This window comes from Phyllostomus hastatus, unplaced genomic scaffold (assembly GCF_019186645.2).
Source record: "Phyllostomus hastatus isolate PE091 unplaced genomic scaffold, TTU_PhHast_1.1 phas_contig_17, whole genome shotgun sequence".
Taxonomy (NCBI): Eukaryota; Metazoa; Chordata; class Mammalia; order Chiroptera; family Phyllostomidae; genus Phyllostomus; species Phyllostomus hastatus.
Window position 1 is genome coordinate 8,285,016 of NW_025333664.1, and position 16,681 is coordinate 8,301,696.

Below are 16,681 nucleotides of genomic sequence, written 5' to 3' on the forward strand. Positions count from 1 at the left end.
ATGAAATCACCAACTGCTTCCAAATCCTCTTCCTGCATGTGACATCCAGGGATATTTACAGAGGTCCTTTGTCCTCTCGGCAGAATCAAGGCGTGTTTGCTGGCCACCCCCCTTCCTCTGTGTGAAATCTTGGAATGTGTTCTGAATCCTCCGCATACAAAGTCGCAAGATATTTGCAGAATACATCCTGTGTGCCCAGTCATGGCCTGTTTGCACGGCCCCTTCCTCCTTGGTGTGAAATCCAGGAGTCTTTATGGAACGCCCTCCTATCTGTGGCCTCGTTCACTGGCAGCCTCCTATGTTTCGTGCCTTAGAATGTGCACAGAGCACCCCTGTTCTAGGCAGAGTCGGGGAAATGAGCACCCTTCTCTGAGTAGGATCATTCATTGTTTCCAGGGTCACCAACCGTTTGCACAGCACATTGGAGCACCAAGGAAGATACCTGTGTCTATATAGTCAATATAGAGTGTACACAGCTCTTTTCTATCTATAGAATTCTATCAGGTATGTAGTCTTCTCCTCGGTATAAAACCCTAACATGTGACCAGGGCATTCCCTGGGTATAGGATTTTAGGGTGTGTGAACAACTTTCCCTTGCTGTATAGAGAATGATGAATTGTTTTTGCGGAACACTCTCATGTACACAGAACCATGGAGTGTTTGCAGAGTCCCTTCTTGTGGCCAGAATCTTGCACTATTTGCAGAACACCTGTATATAAAGTCATTGAGCCCTGACTGCCTGGCTTAGTTGGTTGAGCGTCGTCCCACAGAGCAAAAGGTCGCTGGTTCAATTCCCAGTCAGTGCACATGCCTGGGTTGTGGGCCCAGTCCCTGGTTGGGGCACATGCAAGAGGAAACCAACCGAAGTTTCTCTCTCTCTTTTTCTCCTCCCCTTTCCCCCTCTTTTAAAATAAGTAAATAAAATCTTTTAAAGCATCATTAAATGTTTGCAGAGCCTCTTTGCTCATCAGTGTGGACTATCCACAGAGCTTCCTCATCTCTGTAGATTCAAGGAATGTTAGCGGAACCCCCTTCTTCTGTGTAGTGGGCTGAGCCCGGGAAGTATAGACTCGTGGAATGTTACCAGCCACGTTCCTCACTATAAAACTTGAAATGTTTACTCTGCATCCCTCCTGAGATGCTGGAGAGCAGCGAGAGGCACAAAGGGTCACGGCCAGGTCTCGGAAGGGCTTAGAGATCAAATGAAGCTTAGGCTTTGTTCTTTAAGCTGTAGGGAGCCGCCGAAGTTTTGGAAGTGGAAGAGCGACATGATGAAAATTATGTTCTGGGAAGCTTCATACAGCGAAGGAAGTAAAATAGGATAAACTGAAAGGTGGTGGCTTATAAAAATAATTTTTCAAAACAGGATAAAAATTGGGGTACTGATTGATTTTACTAAACTCAGTACTCTTTAGTAAATACTTTGATACAATAAAAACCCATTTGTTAGTGCAGGGTTAGCAAACCGCAGCCCGTGGGCCGAGTCTGGCTAACTCTTTCATGCCATTTCCTCCCGTCTTGCTCTTTCTTCAAGGGGCTTTGTGGCCGAGGGTCAGAGCCCTGGTGAGGTCTGATCGTAGCAACTGTGCATGAGGCAGGAAGTCATGGGGACCCTCGTTCACTGCTGCAGGGAGTATACCCCGGCACATCCGCCTTGGAGAACAATTTGGAAACAGATGAGCAGAGGACGGGGTGCTCACCCTCCTGCTCATCAGATCCACTCTTGCATGTGTGTGCTCTGGAGAAACGCCTTCCCCGGGTGCACAGGATACATCCGGGAGGCGCTGTGACAGGTGTTATTGCTGCCCAATGCCCGCTCTACACTTTATCCAATGACCACTTTATCATGTGTAACCAATGGCCACTTTATCATGCTCATAGATTTAGAAAGGGCACAGTGGAGGCAGCTTCTCTAGGGCTTCCGCTGGGGAGACTTGAAGGTTGAGGGTGACTTGGCCGTTGGGGGCCGGAATATCTAAAGGTTTGTTCTCTTGCATGTCTGGTGGTTGAGGCTGGCTGTCAGCTGGGACCTCTGCTGGGGCCGCTGACCAGAGCCGGGGGGAGGTGCGGGGGGGCTTCCTCGCAGCCTGGTGGCTAAAGGCCCACCCACAAGTCAGAAGCTGCATCACCTCACAACTTGCGTGGCGTCACCTCCTCTTCGCTTTTTGGCTGTAAGTGGTTCATGATCCCACCCAGATTCAGAGGGAGGGGAATGAAAGAAAGTTTTGGAAGAGCATGGAGATGGGCAATGTGGTTGAGGCCATCTTGGGAAAATAGATTCTGTCACAGGTGTTCCTTGCAGTGGTGTTTGTGCTGGGCCACCATCCCTTAGCCAAACCCCTGGGGGTCAGAAGTGTTTTGAAATTTAAAAAATCTTGGAATTTTGAAGGTAATACAGTACACACACACACAATATTTACAAAGCACTCCTTGGGAGGGATGAGTCACCCTGTAAGTAAAAAATCTAAATGTTTCCTCAGCAGAGCATGAGTACATTGCTATTAAGTATGATAAAGATTATAGATAGCTTTCGGTCTGGTGAAGTCCAGTTTTGCCACTTAAAGAAGTTCAGGTCAGGTCAGAACTTGCTGCCAAGTAAATGATGAAAGAATTAGGTTTCAGACTTTTTAGACTTTGAATGGTGGCTAAGGGTCTATCTATGCATCAGTAATAGCAAAAAATTGAATACAACCTAACTAGACATCATCACGGGGGGGAAAAGCCTTTAAAAAGTACAGCCTAATTCTATGATGAAGTACTGCACAGCAGGGAAAATGAATCAACTCAAGCTACATGTTTCATTGTGGATATATCTCATAAGAACAATGTGGAGAGAAAGCAAGTGGCAGGAGAGTCTGTTTGTGGTCAGTCAGTAGAGACGAGCAGCCCCTCGATCTCAGAGGCTTAAAACCGAGTTTTAGTTCTTGCTCAGGCCTGGTGTTCACCACTGGCCAGGTGGGCTGGGGGAGTGTTCCGCTCACGGTGGAGCCCTGCCGTGGAGACAGCTGCTCTGCAGAAAATCGGTGGTTATTGTGGTAGGAAAACCGGTGGCGGAGGACCCACTGGCTTTTAAAGCGGCTGGCAGGAAGCGACGTCTGTTGTTCCTTCTGCTCTGAGCCTCAGTTTCCTCTGAACCACTGCCTGGCTGGAGGTAACCAGGGTGAACCTCACTGACAACGCAGAGTCAGCTAGCACTCCCCGTACCGGAAGCTGTCATTGCTAAGGCTCCTGGGACCTGGAGAGCAGTTATGCTCCAGTCAAGGATCCTTATCTGCTGACTGCCTCTGGCATTTGGAACTCAGATAGTCATTGCCTTGTGATCTTATCACATGACTGGGGATTAGTGTTTGTAGCTTGTGCAACGGGCTTTGGTGCAATGGCTTTCTCAAGGAGGGTGCCTGGAACCTTTGGCCTATTCACGTGAAGCATCTCTTGCCTCGACTGCCAGAACACCCAGCCTCCTACCCCCCTGTATTCCTGGCAGAGTCGCCCTGTCTGCCATGCTGAGCAAAGTTGGGTTTCCTCAAGGCTCAGCCCACAGTGCTCGCTCCCCTCCTCCAGACCAGCTGCCCACGGGCAGTGTTGCAGAGTGGTTTCCATTTACATTTTTCAGAAGACGTGGCATCTTTTCATATGCTTATTGGCCACTTGGATATGTTCTCTTACGAGATGCATATCCATGTCTTCTGCTTGTTTTTTGTTTTTTTTTCCTTATCGGATTGTTGCTCTGTATTATTTTGGATGTGTTCTTTATCAGCTCTCTATATTTCTTCTTATCTTACTGTGCAGCCTATTTTTTCCCCTTAATGATGTCTTTTGATGAAGAGAAATTCTTATTTGAATGTAGCCCAGCCTGTCAAAGTTTTGGTTGGTGTTTCTGCCCTCTGACAACTCGTTGCCTCCTCCAAGGACATGGCATTCGTGTATGTTTTAGTCTAAAAGCTTTTTTGTGTGTTATGGTTTACATTTAGAGTTACAATTCATCTTGAATTGATTTTGTGGAAGGTGTGGGGGAGCAGTGAAGGGTCTTTCTCTTTCCACATGGAAGTCTGATTGATCCAGTACTGGTTCACTTAGACAAAGCAACATTGCGTGGTGGTAGATGGGTGTTCATTGTACCTTTCTTGCAACTTCTCTGTAGCCTTAAAAATGTTTTAAATAGCCCTGGCTGGTGTGGCTCAGTGGATTGAGCACCAGCCTGAGAACCAAAAGGTCACTGGCTTGATTCCCACTCAGGGCACATGCCTGGGCTGTGAGCCTGGTCTCCAGCTGGAGGCCTGCGAGAGGCAGCCACACATTGATGTTTATCTCTTTCTCCCTCCCTTCCCCTCTCTAAAAATAAATAAATAAAACCTTTAACAAAATGTTTTAAATAAGGTGTTGGGGGGGAATGTTTAAAAAAAAGGCAGAGGTAGTGTTGTAGATAAATAAATACTAGAAATAGCCCTGGCTGGTGTAGCTCAGTGGACTGAGTGCCGGCTGAGAAGTAAAGGGTCGCCAGTTTGATTCCCAGTCAGGGCACATGCCTGGGTTTCAGGCCAGATCCCCAGTAGGGGGCGTGTGAGAGGCAACCACACATCAATATTTCTCTCCCTCTCTTTCTCCTTCTCTTCCCCTCTCTCTAAAAATGAATAAATAAATAATTTTTAAAAATACTAGAAATAATTCCAAATGTAATGTGTAAGCCTTGAGTTGATACTGTTGAAAGTTAAACAGCTATAAAGGGATTCTTTAAACAAATGGGGAAATTTGGAAATGAAACATATATTATAGGCTATTATGGTGTGATTGTTCATCTTCTTAGGTGTGATGATATTATTGTGTTTATCTACGAGAATGCAATTTTTGTTAGGATTTTTGCTGAAGTATTGAGACATTAAGTACCAGTAAGGCAGCAACTCCTTTTAAATAATTCAGAAAAAAATTATACATATGAACATGGATAGATAAATCTGGAAAAGCGATGGAGAGCATTCTTTGTACTCCTATTTCAAGTTTCCTGTGTGTTTGAAATCGTTGACTGGAGACATGGTAGGAGAGAGGCCATCGTGTGGGCCAAACAAAAAGTAGTTCATGGCAGCTCACAGCAGCCGTGCAGGATTTCTGGTCTAGGGTCTCTCTCCTGCTCTTCTGCCTGTTCCGCATCATTTCACAGATAACAAATAGAAGCTCAGAGGGGTAAGTGATTTACTCAAGGTCACACAACTAGCTGAAACCAGGCCAAGATTTAAGCCCACATTTGTCTGAGTCAAAATTTCTGCTTTGTTGTTGTTGTTGTTGTTTAAGCCTCTTCTCTCCCACCTCATTTCCCAGGTCTGTTGGAGCTGGTGGGAGTTGTGTGCCTTTCCTACGCGCGCCAGGCTTTGCATGTATTACTCAAACCCTCACAGCAACCGATGATGCAGTTGTTACTAATAACATCCCCCACGTTACTGAGAGGCCCAGAGAGGTTAAGTAACCTGCCTAAGGTCACTCAGGTAAGAACAGAAGAGCTGGGAGTCAGAGAACGTGGGTGGTTGGTTTGGTTCTCGAGTTCTCACTTCAAGGATGAAAGAAATACTAAGAAATGTATAAGTCAACTTTAGGAATATAAAACAGGATTATTGTTGGTTCTCACAGAATCCTTGCAAAATCCTCTCTCCTCCTGACTTCTTCTGGCATCCAAAGATAGTGCCCCCCACTTTCAGATGTGTCTACACAGGGGACCCTTGCCTCCTCATTTCGGCTGGCAGCTGCTTGAAGCTTGGGGCTGGTTCTACTGGTCCTGGGGTAAGACCACACACTGCCTTTGGAGATCCTCTGGCCTGGGGCTGATTGTAAAGCTAGATGTTTTGAATATGGTCTCACACTATCCTATGCAATAGGATACCAATTTGCCTGCAGGATGAGAATTAGGGGCCAGATGGAATGCTGAGGCCTTTACAACCTAGTGCTCAAGGGGCTGCCTTGGGAGACATATCAATTGTCATCGGAGCCCTCACCCTTATTCCAAGACTTGGCTGAATTGCTTCTCCCTCTAGGAACCTGTTTCTTCTTAAAAAAAAAAAATCATAAGAATAATAAGAGCACATATCTCAGGAATGTTGGGGGGATGTAAAGAGATAGATAAAACCCAGTATCTCTCCACACGTGTCGTCACATTGATAACTGTTATCATTACATTCCTTACGATTCCGTGGGATGTGGGCCCTGCAACCTCAACCCTGCTGCTCCCCCTGTCTTACTGGAGTCAACCTGGGGACAGATCAGGCTTTTGAACCTCAGGCCTTTGCATCTGCTATTCAGCCTTTTATGCCTCGGTTCTTGGCCCCTGCTCAGTGAGGCCTTCCTTGACCCCCCTAGCTTCCTCCACACATGCTCCGGTTTTATTGTGTTCATATCACTTATCAGTACCTGATATGATGAATCGATCTGTTTCGTTTTCTCCTCCCGTTCGAACATAAATTTTAAGAAGACACGGATTTTGTTTTACTCTTGGTGGCCTCCCCAGGGTCAAGAACGGTGTCTGGCCTATGTCTGGTGTTCCATAAATGGGGAACTGAGCGAATGAGTGAATGGGTGAATGAATGAAAGCGTATACCGAGCTTCATCGCCTACAATCCCAGATCTTCCGCCGCACTTGGCGACCGGCAGCTTCAGACCCTGCAGACGGTCCCTTGGCTCCTGGGCTGGGGGGTGCGAAGCGCGGAGCCGACGGGCACTTGAACGCAGCTCCCCGAAAGCCTGGGCGGTGGCCGCGCCGGGAGAGGGGCTGTCGCCATTTGGCGACGTTCCCTTCGGGCCGCCGGGCAGCGGCGGGGGCCGAGCGGCGAGCGCGCGCGCGCGCGCGCGCGGCTCTTTGACGACGGTGCCCGGCGGCCCTGGCCCCGCCCCGCCTGGCCCCGCCCCCAGCCGCCCGCCCCGCCCCCAGCTGACCGCCCCGCTCCCGCCGCTCTGCTCCTCCGGGCCGCTCCGGCCCCCGCCCGCTTCATGTGTCCCGGCCCGCGGCGGCCGGCGGCTGGGAGCGGCAAGGCGGCGGCCAGCGGCGGCCGGCGAGACCCGGGAGGGGGTGGCCGAGGCCCAGGCGGCGGCGGAGGCCTAGGAGGCGGCGGACGGGAAGCGGTGGGAGCAGGCCCGGCCCGGCCCACGAGCGGTCCCCCGGCTGCAGCATGCGCGTCCGCCGGGGGCTGCTGCGGCTGCCGCGCCGCTCGCTGATCGCCGCGCTCTTCTTCTTCTCGCTCTCGTCCTCGCTGCTCTACTTCGTCTATGTGGCCCCCGGTATAGGTAAGAAGGGAAGCATGGGACCCGGAAGGTGCTGCTCTGGCCTCGAGGGGCCCCGGGGAGCCCCTCCTCGCCCCGCGGGGACCCCCGCCCAGAGGCGACCCCGGACCCGGCCGGGAAACCACGGGGACCCCGGCCTGATCCTCGGGAGACGCCGGAGCATTCCCGCCCTCTGCGCCCCGACGGGCTCTGGAACTCCCCCTTCGCGCCCCCAGCCTGCCCGCCAGCCCCCTGCCCTCCTAACCCCAGCCCCTGGCGAACGCAGCGTGCTTCCACACACCCCTGTTTCATGCCCGGGCTCCCCCTTTCCCGCCCAGACCGCCCTAGAGCCCGCACTTCCCGCTTCTCGGGCTCCAGAGCTCCCGCTCCTCCTTCCCCGGGGTCGCCTCGAGCCCCCGTTCCCGGCATTCCGTGCACCCCGAACCGCCCCGGCCCGCCTGCCGTTCCTTGCGGAGCAGCCAGACCCGGTGCGCGGGTCTGGAGGCGCCCCGCCTTCCCCGTGGCCATCCATCCTCCCCCTCGCGCCTCCCCGGTGACTCCACCGTTTTTTCCTCATCTTCCCAACACTTTCTTCCCTCCACTTTCCCCGGTGACATCCACCTCCAGGTCCTCCCCAACACCCACGTTCTCTCCCAAGTGGCCGGCCTCGCCGCCCGGTGGCACCCCTCCCCATTCCAGCCGCTAACCCGGGAGCGTCCCTACCTTTTCCCAGCTCTGCCCCACCCCCAAGGGCACTCCCTAGTCACCCCCTCCCCTGACGATAACTGCCTCCCCCGCGTCTCAAACCACCCTCCTGCGGTCCTCTGCCACAGTTTCCTCTTGAAGGAAGGAGGACTTCAGGTGCTGTCTGCGCTGCTTCCCCCTCGGTCCACTCCTGCCCTTTCCTAGCCTCGAGGAGAGAAGGTGGCCCTTCAGTAGTCCGTGGTGCCCACTCTCGGGTCGGAGAGATTAGTCAAATTGGCCCTAGAAGAGGAATATGATAAGGGCCCCGGGGGAAAGGTGTCAGGTGAGAAGGGGGAGAAAAGATGGAATGGGTACTTCTGCTTCTCAAAGGCATGTCCTTTAAAGAGCCACCGAAGAAACGGAACCCTGCCCCGGACTTCACAGGACCACAGAGCAGACAGACATCTAGGACAGGAAGAGCAATTAGAAGGAACCGCAGCATGGGGGCTCAGATCAGAGGATGTTGAGGTCAGGCTTGGATTTGAATGCCTGCCCTGTATGACCTTGGGTAGTTGTTCAACCTCAGCTTTTCTCCTCTGTAGAATGGGGTGCTGATCCTGACCTCAGACGGGTTGAAGGGTGGAAGTAGATACATTCCCTTTTAAAGCACTTGTCACTGGATGTGACACATAGTTTTCATTAAAAAAAAAAAACTTGAGAGAAAAGAGAGTAGATGGAAGTTTTCAGGAATGCATTTGCCTGACTTGGCTTCACGAGGGGGCTCTAGAAAAAACCTCGGTTTAGGGTGAAAAATGGTCAGGGGGTGGGCCAAGGAGAGTAGTCCTGCTAGAAAAAGTCTGGATTATTTGTATGTTACGGAAAGGCTGGAGGTTTAATTAACTCCAGGGTAATACCCATTAGGATTGTAGTGGTGACTGACGCCATTCTCTGTTGACCTGTCAACACTGAACTAGCTGAATAGAGAAATTTCTAGATAGAGCGGGAGATTGTCTCCGGATTTTTAGTTAGAGCATGTTTCACTTGATGCTTAATATCGGTGGTCTGTGCTATAAACTAGGTCTAGGAAGACAGAACAGAGGTCAGATGGCCTTAGCAGTTTATGAGGTGTCTTAGGAAAAGCATCCCCCTGGGAAGCCACAGTATATGGCATGACGGATCAGTAGATAGGAATTTTGGCAGAAGAAGAACAGGTTGAGTAGTTAGTGAAATTCATTAAGAAGAGTTCGTTCGCTTATCGGACATTAGACTGATGAAAATGGGTGTAGAAGGATGGATTTGGACCTAGAGGCAGTCTTGCAGCCATAACCCCTTTTGTGACGGTGACAGGTTCTTTCGGCTGTGGGTGCCTGTCAGCCATGTCTAAACGGAAAAATATGTCCCACTGAGTTGGTAACCACCCTTTCAGTTAGAAGGACTAGAAGCCAGATCTTCCAACAGAAGTGGAGCTCATCCACTTCATTAAAATTCCTCATTGGTAGATTCTGAGGTCAGTGGGACCCGGTGCACAGGGATGGGCTTCTGCCATGCTGAGATTCCCATGTCACTGATCCCTGAGAAGGCCGCCAAGCACTGCAGTTTTTCATTGTATCTCCTTACAGGCAAGTCTTCTAAAAGGCAGATCTGTTGGTGGGAAAGGGGAAGCTGGAAAAAGGATGTGGAGTGGTTACCTTCAGCTAGTTTGATCGTTTGACTTGGCTTTCCTGTTAATGAGGTTAATTTTTCAAGCGACTGGGTTTGGACAGTTGCGTGGCCCGCCTTTCCAAAAGGCTAAGGCAGTCTAGAAAACTAGAAGGTTTTATGTGCTTTGGGATGTGAACACCTTATTTGGGATAATCATTAACATGAGCTTAGAAAATAATATCGGGTCAAACCGTATGAAATTTCTGTTTCTGCAGGGCAGAGACGGTTGTACATCGTGACAGTTTGGTATGGCTCAACCTGATACATTTCCAAGTAACGACAATTGTTTTCTGGCATAACGGAAAGTGTCAGACTTATATTTTCTTCCAGGTTTAATTTTTTCCAGCCTTCCTTTTGATTTGCTTTGTATACCCTGTGGCCACATTTTGCCCAAGGACTAAAGGGAAGTCATCACTCCAAGAGGGTGTTCAGAAATAGGTAGACTTGAATTTGAGATGAGGGAAATCATGTTGGTTATAATATAACCCCGCCACAATTTCAGCCTAGCCATTAACTCAGTACTTTTGATATCTAATGCCAGCTCTATTGTCGGTGACTCACAGTTTCAGAGCAAAGGGAAATTTTCCTGGACTCGAGGGGTCATCTGAAATGGCCTGATGGTATTGTTTGATCAAGGAAATTGAAGGTGAGGAAAATCACTAAATATGACTGTAGTGAGTTTGTAATGGATACAAAGTACTTTTAGCTACTTTACTATCTCCATCCCAAACCAATGAGTAATTATTTTAAATATGCCTTCATTGGACATTGTTTTTCTTTGGGGGGGAGTGGTTGTTGTTAATTCAACAGTAATATTTTATATCAGCAGTTTAAAAGTGGAAATGGAAAGGATGGGGCAGAAAGTGTGATGGAAGTGGTAGATTTGAAAAAGGAAGAGGAAGGTGAAATGGTGATAAAAATTCCTCTTTTCTCTAGTCCGGTCTGCCCCATAGCTTAAGTTATTCTTGTTTATTTAATTACTTATTGTACCTGCGCTGATGAAATGACCCTGTTCCTTTCAGGATTCTGAAGAAAACTTTGAACGTATTTATGATCCTTTTACCTTTTATGAAAAAGACCTGAGAGCTCAGAGTACTTTCATATTCCAGTCTTATCGGGTCTTTTAGAAGATAATGAACAGTTTATTGACGTGTATACGAGTGCTGATTTTAAAACATCTTAATTAGTTTATGATGCCGTCATAGGGGAAGGTTGTATAAAGGTTACTGACCTTTGCAAATGGTTAAACGTTGCCAATTTTGAGAGAGGTGCCCGTGCGTGGTTAGAGGTGATACGCTATGCATCAATTAAATTTTAGTAATTGCAGCTCTACCGCTTAAACTAATTTTTCTTTTGTCTTCTGGTTATTGAGGAAAGGAAATGTGGAATGGTTTTTCCCTTTTGGCCTGCTTAGTTCCAAGGAAAGTTTGATTCATGGCTGGCTTTTGGACCGCAGGAACCAGTAATTCTAATCCCTCCCATCATGACCAGATGACCTTGAGCAAGTCACTTGATTCTTTGATCTTAAACTTGGCACAAAAAACAAAGCTGGTTGATAAACTAGAACTGCATCTTAGTCAGACTTTGAATGAGTTGTTTTTACCTATAGAAAGTTGAGAATTTATTTACATTCTATACAAATATTGGACCTGTTTTATATAATCAAATACAACTTTTTCTAATAACCACAGGACAGTTTTAGTACTGCTAAGTGCTGTGTGAAAATTTTGGCATGTTTCTCGTGTGAAAATGCGCTCCAAATGCATCAGTGCACTTAGTTCTGAGCTTTTCTGGAGTGAAACAAATATGCTGAGATGGGGGCTGTGTTATGTTAGGAAACAAAGAAGCCTCACCCTGTTAAAGGCACCCCCTCCCTCCACGCGCACCTGCACGCACGCACTCAGATATTTTCTGTGAGTCTTGCGTCACGTCGTTCTGACGGACACCACATTTGGAGAACAGGTTGAAGTTATAAATCGGAACAGCGCCCTGTGGACCAGGACTTTGGTCATATTTTATGTCCTCTCTGCAGAATTCTGCTACATTGGAAGCAAGGTCTTGGGTTTGGAGCTGAAATGTCTTTAACAATGAAAGTGGGCCAGACTGGGACAGTCTTGGAAGCAGCCACTCAGACGGTCTCAGTTAGTTCCCCAGGCCGTCTGTACTCACGCCGCTAGACAGCTCTGCTCTGGTCTCGTTTCTCACCCTGTGCTCCACAGGCCCGTGGGCGCAGCGTGTTATATGTCATCAGGAGGAAGGTCCGTGCATGTTAACACGGCTCTTCAGAGCTCTCCAAGGGACTGGGAATGCCAAAGCCCTGGAAGCCAAAGTGCTACTGACCTACTCCCTCTAGCTTTACAGCTTTTTAGATCATGGAATATAATGTCGAGCACATCCGACTATATAAGGCCAACCGAGCTTTAGCGAGCGAGAAGTAAGGAACGCAAGGTTGCCGAGGCCTGTCAGAGAAACAGAGGAAACTGGAAGTTGGTGCTGGTCAAAGGAAAAAGGTAATTGGAAGCAAAGGGAACAGGTATCGGCTTAGAAGAAGTGAATGGCACTATCAGGAGAAGCGGCAGGCTTGTGAGCACTGTCAGTGAAAGAGCGCCTACTCTCTAGGTCCTAGTGCTAGCCACAGAGAGGGATGCGTTTCCTCGCACACTGTCTGTTTTTGTAGAAAGTCGTGCGAATATTAAAGGAATTTAAGATCCGTGCGTTAACAGTACACCATTTAAGAAAGTGCTTGAGTGTCTACCTACCACGTTACCAGCTCTGGAGATGGTTGAATTCTAGACTTACAACTGCTGCTTTCCTTTTATAGATGATCATATGAGCCCGGGTTGAGTCATTAACTTGCCCAAAGCGGAAAATTATAAGATTTCCCTGAGGCAGATACAATATGGTTGAAAAGACAAGATAAATCACAAGGAACAACTAGAGAAAAATAGAAGAGAGTGTGTCATCTATTGCTTCATGGTATGACACTGGCTGTTAGTGAGGCGGCGGTTCAGATACTTCATCCAACAGATAGCTTTTCTGAGTGCCTCCTGGTCAGGTACTCCTTCTTTTTTTTCTTTTTCTTTTTCTTTTTCTTTTTCTTTTTCTTCTTCAAAGGTGGGGCTAGTGAAACACAGGGAAGGGCTGAGCGCGGAAAAAGCAACAGGAGAGCCTCAGCCGGGCTGCTTTGGTTCTCTAAATAAAAATGTCCTGGGAGAGACAGGCGGGGAGGCAGGGCCGCGTTAGCTCACCGGGAAGTCAGAGGAAAGGGGGCCTTGGAAGCAGGTTCCAGGGTGGGGTGGTGTTAGCCTGGGACAAACTGCTGCCGCCCACTGCTCCCCTGGTGGCTAGTCTCTTGGGGTCCCTTAGAGTTCAGGAGATGCGCGCCCGTGGGGGGAGAAGGGAGGGGAGGGAGCGGTGCTGGCACCAGGCCCTTTATCTTGAGGGTGTTTATCTCTCTCCTGCAGGTGGGGACTTAGGGGCGTCTCAGGGGAGGGTTTCAGCAGAATTGTTATCAGATACTCTTTTGGGTATTGGGCAATCTAGAAATGAATATAGAGGAACGTTTTTGCCCTTATGGTGCTTTTATTCTAATAGGGAGACAGCCAGTATACAAGATGATTTCAAATAATGGCGGGAGTGAGTGAGAGTCTGTTTTAGATTGAGTGGCTAGGGAAAGTCTGGTTGAAGAGGTGGTATTTGACTCGAAAGGGTAGAACCAGTTACTCACAGATGAGGGGGCGGTTGGGGTGGGTCTGGGGGGCACTCAGCACGTGTGCAGTCCCTGAGGCAGGTATGGGCCCCAGTAAAGGTTGACTGGATTTTGTGAGTGATGAGCAAGTGCTGGGAGCTGAGTTCAGAAAGGCAGGAGGAGGCAGGCCCTGTAGGCCATGGTGAAGACTGTAGAGTAGCACTGAACTTGAACTAGAAATCAGCCAGACTTAGGTTTGAATTGGCCCTGAGTGGGGAAATCATTTTCAATTTTCTTATCTGCAAAACAGAGGATAATCTTTTTCTGAGTGTTGTGAGAATTAAGTGGACTGTGCATGTAAAATGGCTTAACAGAACTTGACACAAAGCCGCGTATTTGCAGCCTTGGCTGGTGTGGCTCAGTGGACTGACCACGGGCCTGTAAACCAAAGGGTCACTGGTTCAATTCCCAGTCAGGGCGCATGCCTGGGGTGTGGGCCTGGTCCCCAGTAGAGGGCACCCAGAGGAAACCACACATTGATGTTTCTCTCCCTCTCTTTTTTCCCTCCCTTCCCCTCTCTCGAAAAATAAATCAAATATTTTTTAAAAGCTACATATTTGTAATTATTATTTGTAACCACAGGAGATGTCCAGTTGGTCTGATGCCAGCACTGCACTGTGGGCTCCAGTCTGACATTACCTATAACTAGAGAACACCTTTTACTTCTGTTTTCTCATCTGTAAACTTAGGTGACTGGACAGGTTCTTAGACCTGAGGTGAACATGATTCTGAGCCAAGTGTGAGTCGGACCTGGAAGGATGACAAGGAATGGTGACTTCTGTGACCGTGAAAAGACACCCCACTTTCAAGAATTCAGACTTCTCACTCACTCGGTCTCCCACTTCCAATGAAATGCCGAGCCGTGCGCTCCGCGGTGCTGCTGGGATGGCGGGGCGCTTGTGTGTGTAGTCATTAGACTTCACAGCTTCACTTTTTGGGGTGAACGGCAGACAGCCAAGTTCGTACCACAATGCTCTTGTTTTCAGACCGGTACCTTAGCAAGAAGACTTTGGATTTCCACACCGCAGTCTGTCTTTGAAACTGTTGTGAGAAAGGTGGGGGAAAGAAATTTGTGTTGTCTGGTCAAACCGAGAAAACGAAAAGAATGTTACAGAGATATTTTTTGGGTGATAAGACATCCCTCTCCCCCTTTTGTCCTCTGGGTGATCCTTTTAGGTTTTAATCTGCTAAACCAGTCCTCTGCTCTAGCTTCACAGTTTTGCTTCTAAGCGTGGAACAGAGCCCTGGACTCGTTAGCTCCCGCCCCATCCTCAGTCCCCTGGATAATTGGATATTAAGCGAAAGTAAATGTTACATTTTTTTTTAATATTGTGGCTTTCTGCTGGAGAACAGTGCATGCCTCCTGCTGATCCTGTGAATTCAGTGTTTTCCCAAATGGGAATCACATTGAATAATTTAAAGTGCTAGCTCTTCTCAAATTCTCCCCTTTTCCTCCCTCCTTTTGTTAGTTTGAGTCCTGCAGTTATTAGATTCTAGGTGTTGCCCCTCCCCCTGGCCAGGTTACCGGGACTTGCCGCGGCCAGAAGGGAACCCACCGCCCATTGTTCCTGCGGTGCCTTAGTTACTGTCGTCAATTATGAACAGTGCTCTGAGGCGGTCAGTGGCCCAGTTATGAAGATGAAAAATGTGTAGGGTCAGGAACAAGAAAGTGTACGTTGTCGGAAAGCTCAGCATCGTGTTTTAAAACTTAAACAAATCTAGGGTATACTAGCGAGCTCAATGGTTGATTATTAAAGAGCTGTAAAAACCTTTAAATGTCGTAAAAAGGAACTTTTCTTTCACCCTCCAAGTGGTCCTCAAAGTATGGGTAATAGACAGTTAAACTTTTGCTTAAGTGTCATGTGTCGAGCACCTTAAACTTAGATGGAAAAATGGGGGTGTTTTCTCCTAATAGAACTGCTAATGACCCCATTTTTTACCTGCTTTTAGGCACCAGGAGTCAATTATATTCATGACTGCAAAGTGTATGTTTCCTGATCAGTAGGCCATTGGCTGATGAAGGTCAGAAAATAGTGTTTTTCTGAATGTTGTGTTGTGGTCGTGTTGGAGTGGTTAAAACAGAACAGTCTTTTATCCCAGTTCAGAGAGCTGGCACAGTGGCCACCTCAAGGAAGTTACACCCGGCGGAGCAGAGGCAGTAGTAGATTGGCCTTAGGATTCTTGATGTGCTTATTTTGAACCTGTGTATTTTAAATAAAAACATTTACTCTTTTATCTTTTTAAGAAAAGCTCGTTTCACCCATGTCTCCATCATTTATAGAGTAATAATGATAAGGAAGTTTTCTGGATGGTGGTTTCCTCGGGCCGAGGATTGATGGATCTTGCTGCATCGTATGCACTTAAATATTTCACGACGTGCGTGGAGAAACTGTTGCCTGGACGGGTCCACCTCTTCACCGGTGGATCGCACGTCCGGGCCGGGGGCGGGAATTTCTGTATTAATCTTGACTTTGACGTGAGTTGGAATTCACTTTGCCCCAAATTAGTGTGTATTTTTTGTTCCCTTGCTTTCTTTTTGGGTGGCAAAATCCATACAACATAAAGTCTGCCGTGTGTTTTGGTCATGTAAGTGTGCAATTCAGTGGCATTAATTACATCCACAATGTAATGCAACATTCACCACAATTTCCAAAATTTTTCGTCACCCTAAACAGAAACTCCGTTACCATTGCACAATAACTCCTACCTCAGTCCAGTTTCTGTGTCTGTGAATTTGCCCTTTCTGGATACTTCATGTAAGTGAATCATTTCATTGTCATTTTGTGTCTGTCTTATTTAACTTGGCTTGATGGGCGGCTCATTTGTGTGGCAGAGTTGGCAGGTGTCAGAACTGCATTCTGTTTATGGACGCAGACAATCTATTGTGTGTGTCCGGCTGTTGACGAGCACTTGAATTGTTTCTACCTTTTGGCTGTTGTGGATTTTGCTGCCGTGAACTTTGGTGCGCAGGTGTGTGTCTGAGTGTCCGTTTTCGCTTCTCGGGTCTGCACCCAGGAGTGGAATTGCTGGGTCACGTGGTGACTCTGCTTCAGTCTTTGCAGAGCTGCCAGGCTTTCGCACAGCGGTGGCACCAGTTCCCATTCCCAACAAGCAGTGTGTGTGCGTCCCAGTTTGTGCGCAACCGGAAGGACCTTGCTATTTGCTGGTTTTTCTTTCTTTTCTTTTAGCTGGAGACACAACAGGAGGTGTGAACAAATAGCTCGTGGTGGTTTTGCTTTGCATTTCCTTAGTGACTGAGGAGGGTTGAGGGTTCATGTATTCATGTGTCTATTGGCCGTTGGTCCATCT

At 48.1% G+C, this 16,681-nt stretch overlaps 1 protein-coding gene across 1 annotated transcript in view; it reads left to right on the forward strand.

Moving 5' to 3' along the window:
* The first annotated feature begins 6,930 nt into the window (after positions 1-6,930).
* Positions 6,931-16,681, forward strand: part of B4GALT5 (beta-1,4-galactosyltransferase 5) — a 67,038-nt gene continuing 57,287 nt past the window's right edge. The window contains exon 1 of the mRNA XM_045833155.1: positions 6,931-7,263. Within this exon, the coding sequence (XP_045689111.1) occupies positions 7,149-7,263 (115 nt within the window). The 5' untranslated portion in view covers positions 6,931-7,148. The remainder of the gene's footprint in view (positions 7,264-16,681) is intronic.